The sequence below is a fragment of the Bos taurus genome, chromosome X (genome assembly GCF_002263795.3).
Source record: "Bos taurus isolate L1 Dominette 01449 registration number 42190680 breed Hereford chromosome X, ARS-UCD2.0, whole genome shotgun sequence".
Lineage (NCBI taxonomy): Eukaryota > Metazoa > Chordata > Mammalia > Artiodactyla > Bovidae > Bos > Bos taurus.
Genome location: NC_037357.1, coordinates 36,402,675 through 36,408,519, shown reverse-complemented (window position 1 = coordinate 36,408,519; position 5,845 = coordinate 36,402,675). Strand labels below are relative to the sequence as shown.

Here is a 5,845-nt window from a genome sequence, read left to right as displayed (position 1 = left end):
CCCCTTGCATGTGTTTCAACCTAAATATCAGCTTTATTACTGATGAAACTGATTGGGAAGAACGTGGCTTGGCCATCTGAGCCAAGTCAAGTTGCTGACTTCCCCCAGCCTGGCTGAGACATGGGGATGGCCACCCTCAGGGAAACATGGGCCCCGAGGATTGCTCCACCTTCCCAGGCTGCTGCATCCCATGGTAAGCTTCATTTCCTGTCACACTCTGACATGTGTGACAGACCCATTTTCTTCCATACATATTATCTCTCAGATTTGCTTTCTCATACTGAGTCAGATTATCTGTCACACACACTCTTTCTGTAATATTCCTGTGTCACTCTATAATGCTCTTTCCATCACATTTTTTCTCTCTCACACCTGATCTCTCCTAGACTCTATCTCTGACACTTTGTGTGCCACACACTCATGCTGTCATGGTATCTGTGAGAGAGTTAACTCAGTCAGGTTGCTAGGGAGACAAAGGCTTTTAAGGAGGAGGTGAACACTCTTTCTTTTTCACATTCTTTTTCCTTAGACATGGAGGCCTGGCAGGCAGCAGAATCTCTTGCTCAAGAACATGCTTTGTTTGAGCTCAGAACCTGTGTTATGGGAGAAGGTCTGGGTAAAACTTCCATGGCCTTGAGCTCTGGGTTAACCCATTTCTTCTGGTGAATATCCTGGTGAATATCCTGCTGATGTCATCCTCGGATATATGTTATGGGAAAGAGTCTGGGCAAAATTTTCATAGCCTTGAGTTATCCTTTTCTCTATACGCATCCTTTTTCTCTGTGCCCAAGCCACGCTCTTCCCAATCAGTTTCATCAGTAATAGAGCTGATATATAGGTTGAAACACAAGCAAGGAGGATGTGTCAAAGGCTGCAGATGGTAAGCTGGACCTGTTTGAAAGGAGTGAGAAAGGACTCCCAGCAGGCGTGAGTGAATGGTGTCAGAAAAGTATATAATGCTGTGCTTAAACTAGCAAACTGGGTACTCTTTCTACCCTGTTCTGATATCGATCTTAGAAGCTTTTTCTATAACATTCACTTGAATTAAATTTCTACTACACAAAGCTCTGAGTGACTGAACCTGCGTCTCTTGCTTCTGGAATTAAATGTTTTCCTTTGGAGACCATGGATCTGGAGGCACCGTTCACCATTCACTGTACACATTAAGTTATCATCTATCAATCTGGGGGCTCGCTACCTCTATACTATCATCTGCATCTTAGTCTCTTCCCATCACATTCTGTTCTTTGAAATTCCTGTCCCAATCACACATTCCCTCTGTCACACTCACTCAAAACCATGCACCGGTCACAGTGGTAAACTCTCTGAGAAACTCATTCTATCATAGTGCCTTTCCTTCATACTTCTGTCACTCTCTCGTCACACACAGTACTTGTCACTGGCATTATCATTTTCCTTTGCAGATCTCACCATTCAGACCCAAGTTAAGTCCCGTGCCTGATGGAGCTCTATGGTCATCATAGTTTTGAGAAATGCAGGAACCAAAACGCACAAGACTTTGAGCCGCTGGTGTTGGGGAGAGAGTGGGTGTGTGTGATTTGTGTGGAGGAGACCTGCATCATGGGAGACAGGATACCGACATGGCAATACTGTCTGAAAACTGACTTGATGGATGAACACATGGAAAGCACATGAAACAGTGCATGGGCTGCAGCAAGTGTTAGCTATCACTACAGATGAAGAGCACAGGTACAGATGTGGAGTGGGCAGAGGGAGGACGCTGGTGGGTCATGTGGCTTAGTCCCTTGCCCTCTAGGCCATCATAGTCTAGTGAGCCCCCTTCTACAGCACGACTATCCTTACAAATGTCCCCCCAACCTGACAGTGGGCCCCTGAGGGAGAGATGTGTCCAGGTTCCCCGCTGGGGTCCTCTAAGCCACAGAGCAGGGAACAGACACAGGCATTAGACAGGATCTACCCACACCCTAAAACTGACTTGGAGCCAGATTGGAGAGAAACTGGGTAGGTGTGAAGGTGGACAGGGATGCCCCACCCCTGGGCAGCCACTGCCCGGTCCTCTCTCCCTGCACTGGGGGTGGGCAAAGGCTGCTGGCCTTGGATTTGAGAGCTGAGCGGACTCTCCAGCCAGGGGGTGGGGCTCAGGGACGGGAGAGGGCAAGAGACTGGGCAGTGTCCAGGGGAACATTGCTCTTCCCCCAGTCCTTGAGCGTATCAGGTTCCTCCGGTGCTTCTGAGGGGTCCCTGCATTCTGTGTGCCTGGAGCCCCAGGCAGCCCAGCCCCATGCCATCCCCAGTGAGTGCAACAGCAGTCCCCGCTTCCCTCCCCCAAGCAGGCAGGCACAGCAGGCTCCGCATCCCTGGTATCATGCCTCCAGGGCCGGGCCACCTCAGTCCCATGTGAAGGCACCTGTGTAAGCACAGAAGCAGACACATATGCCCATGTGAATGCATCTCAACCATGCTCTCTTTGACACACACATGTACACAGGGACACACCCATGTGCATGCACCTGACCACACACTCTCTTGCAACCAAACATACATGCCCATGTGCAAGCACCTCCACACACAGACACATGCACACGCCTATGTGCTGGAATCTGTGTATGTGCTCTCTCTCTGAAACACACCCACGCACACGCCGATGGGCAGGCACCTATGTAAGGGTACTCTCTCGAGCACACACACAGATACACACATTCACATGCCTATGTGCGTGAATCTGTGCACGTGCTGTCTCTTACAAACACACCCATACAGATGCCCATCTGCATGCACCTGCCCCTGCGCTCATGCACACAGACGCACATACACGCACGTGAGCTATGTGTGAGACACCAGAGGGACAGACCAGCCCTGACCCAGGGGTGCCCGACTCACTTCTGGGAGTCGATGACAGGGGCCTGCGCTCAGCAGGATGGTCACCTGTGAGCGACGCCAGGCTGGCTGCAGCACAGACATGGAGGTGCACAGGGACCAGGGCTTACTTGGGGTTTGCAAGCTTGGAGTGGCAACGGTCAGGTTCCCTGAAGAGTGGGGCAAGGTCTGTTTGAGCATGCGCACTGAGGAGCTGTCCCCACACTAAAGGGTGGCTGCTGCTAAGTCGTTCCAGTCGTGGCCGACTCTGTGCAACCCCATAGACGGCAGCCCCCCAGACCCCCCGTCCCTGGGATTCTCCAGGCAAGAACACTGGAGTGGGTTGCCATTTCCTTCTCCAATGCATGAAAGTGAAAAGGGAAAGTGAAGTCGCTCAGTCGTGTCCGACTCTTAGCGACCCCATGGACTGCAGCCCACCAGGCTCCTCCGTCCATGGGATTCTCCGGGCAAGAGTACTGGAGTGGGGTGCCATTGCCCTGGAGCACCACCATTTACCAGGTTTCCAGGCCCGAGGCAGGGCTGACACAGAGAGCCCAGACCACGTGGGTATGTGTGTCTGCGCATGCGCGTTGGGGCTACACGGCACGCTAACGCGCGAAGTTTCAGCAGGGGGCACCCATTGCCTGAGAGCCTGCAGTCATCACGGGAACCGATGGTTGGTGGGAACCAATCGTGAGGCAGGACCAGAGTGTGTGTGCGCAGGCGCTCTGCCCGTGCTGAGTTTCAGGTCACAGTACAGAGCTGGGATCTGTAGGGACGGTTCAGTCTTTCCTGAGGCGGAGGGAGGGGGAGAGGGTTTCAAGATGGAGTCCGAGGCACATGGTGGAGGAGCCATGAGGGCAGCCGATGAAGACGCAGGTGCCGTGGCCTCTGCAGCGGGTACAGCACATGGCGGCCAAGGTGTGCCGGGTGGTGCTGCTGGCCACAATGGCCCTGGCATCCCAGCTGGCCCTGGAGACGCCGTCAGTCGAGAAGTGCCTGCCGGCTCCGGTGACAGGGCTGATCCCAGAGGCCCCAGCGCTGCAGGAGAGTCAGGTGGCGCAGCCGCTGCCATTCCGCAGATCCCAGGGCCACCCAACGCACCAGGGCCTGGTGGAGACACTGCACCCGGAGCCAGAGTTCTGAGTAACCGAGTCTTCCAGTTGTATCCTATTCCAGGAGCCCCGGTGGGCCAGGCGGCTGCGAGGGTTGGGGTGTGGGCTAGGGGTGGTTTGGAGGGTTGCAGGTTGCGGAGCCTAAAGTATAGGAAGAGGGTACTCTGGGAGGCTGGAGGGTATGGGTCAGGGGTGGTCTGGCTCTCAGTGCATGGTGGTGAGGAAAAACACCCTGAAGTGATCCAGAGGGTTGAGCGGTGATATGCAGGGAGTCCTGTGGTGGCCTTGTGGGAGAAGGTGGGTCTCCGTGAGCAGGGAGCCTGACATACAGGCAAAATGACGAGTGTGGATAGTGGTGAGGAAAAGCAATCTGAAGGGAACTAGAGGGTCGGGCGGTGATATGCAGGGTGTTTGGCGGCGGCCATGAGGGAGAAGGCGGGTCTCCTCGAGCCCAGGGAGCCTGAAATACAGCCAAAATGACTGGTGTGGATGGTGCCTTAACCGTATTTCCACCAGCAGCTTCGGCATACCTTTCTCATCATACGCGGAGGCGGACAACGCGCGCCGCCTCCTGACTCGACTTACTCAACTGCGATGGCCGGTTCAGAGGGAGCTCTACATTAATGGCCACATGTTGGTTCTGTGAGTTCTAAAGGGGGCCGGGGCGAGGGAGGGAGTGGTGGGTGGTGACCAGTCTAGGCGCAGGAGGAGCCATAATGGTGGGTTAGGCCTAGAGGAGAAGTGTGGTGCTCTGGGCTTGGTCAGTGAGCGGGGACAGAGGGAGGACATGCTCTTCCTCCTCAGCGGGAACATGAATTTCATTTTCCCTCCCTTTTAGCCGATTGACTGCTGAAGACCATGCCCTGCTCCAGATGGCCATCCACTTCTGTCTGGAGCAGGCTTCCCTGGTGATGTGGATCTTGCAGAACTTCGTGCCCCACCTTTTTCCTCAGTCTCAGCACAGAAGAGAGCCTTAAAACTAGCCTATGCGCCCTAGTCTCAAATGTTATTCCCAAGAGCATTGCTTTCTGCAGTAGTTTGATCGGGCTTCATCTTGTGCCTGTGCTGCTGCTTGTGGGCTCAAGGTCCACATAGTTTGTTTGGGGATTGTGAACTGCAGAAAATAAAAGTGAGCTGTCTCTGACTTTAATTTTAGCTTGTTCACTTCCTAACGTTGCATTCATCTTCTGGTTGGAGGGAAGGTTCTCAGATCCAGATATCCAAGGAGTACAACCCAAGTGAAGACGATGTATGTAAGAAGTGGGAGAATAAGAAAGTTGTTTATTGCCATTCAGTATTGATTTTTAAATATTTTGTCAGTTCTATAGTTACATTTATATACTAAGATATAGTGCCAGAACATTGCTGTTCAGTCTCTAACTAGTGCCCAACTCTTTGCAACCCCATAGACTGTAGCACACGAGGCTCTGTGTCCCTGCTTTCTCCTGGAGTCTGTTCAACTTCGTGCTCATTGAGTGGGTTATGCTGTCAAACCATCTCATCCTCTATCCTCTCATCCTCCTTTTGCCTTCAGTCTCTCCCAACATCAGGGTCTTTTCCAGTGAGTCACCTTTTCACATCTGCTGGCCAAAGTGTTGAAGCTTCAGGTTCAGCATCAGTCCTTCCAATGAAAATTCAGGACTGATTTCCTTTAGGATTGACTGGTTTGATCTTGTAGTCCAAGGCACTCTTAGGAGTATCCTTGAATCCTGAAACCATGCTAAACTCATTAATTAATTGCAATAGCTATTTTGTAGATCTCATTGAGCTTCCTACACAGACAATCATTTTGTCTGTAAATACATACACATTTATTTCTTCCTTTCCAATTAATGCATTTTAACTGGTTTCTGTTAAAATGAAATTGCCAACACTTTGGCACCTGGTGTGAA

The 5,845-nt window shown here is 52.1% G+C and overlaps 1 protein-coding gene across 1 annotated transcript; it reads left to right on the top strand.

Moving 5' to 3' along the window:
* Positions 1-2,935: 2,935 nt before the first annotated feature.
* Positions 2,936-5,103, top strand: LOC101902960 (uncharacterized). Its single transcript, XM_005227758.5, has 3 exons — positions 2,936-4,003; positions 4,470-4,595; positions 4,792-5,103. The coding sequence occupies exons 1-3, from the start codon at positions 3,204-3,206 to the stop codon at positions 4,928-4,930; spliced, it is 1,065 nt and encodes a 354-aa protein (XP_005227815.3). The 5' UTR covers positions 2,936-3,203; the 3' UTR covers positions 4,931-5,103.
* Positions 5,104-5,845: the final 742 nt, after the last annotated feature.

Coding starts and splice junctions, on each gene's coding strand:
- LOC101902960 (XM_005227758.5), top strand. CDS start 3,204: ATGAAAGTGAAAAGGGAAAGTGAAGTCGCTCAGTCGTGTCCGACTCTT. Junction 4,004..4,469: donor AGTAACCGAGTCTTCCAGTT/GTATCCTATTCC, acceptor TATTTCCACCAG/CAGCTTCGGCATACCTTTCT. Junction 4,596..4,791: donor AATGGCCACATGTTGGTTCT/GTGAGTTCTAAA, acceptor CCTCCCTTTTAG/CCGATTGACTGCTGAAGACC.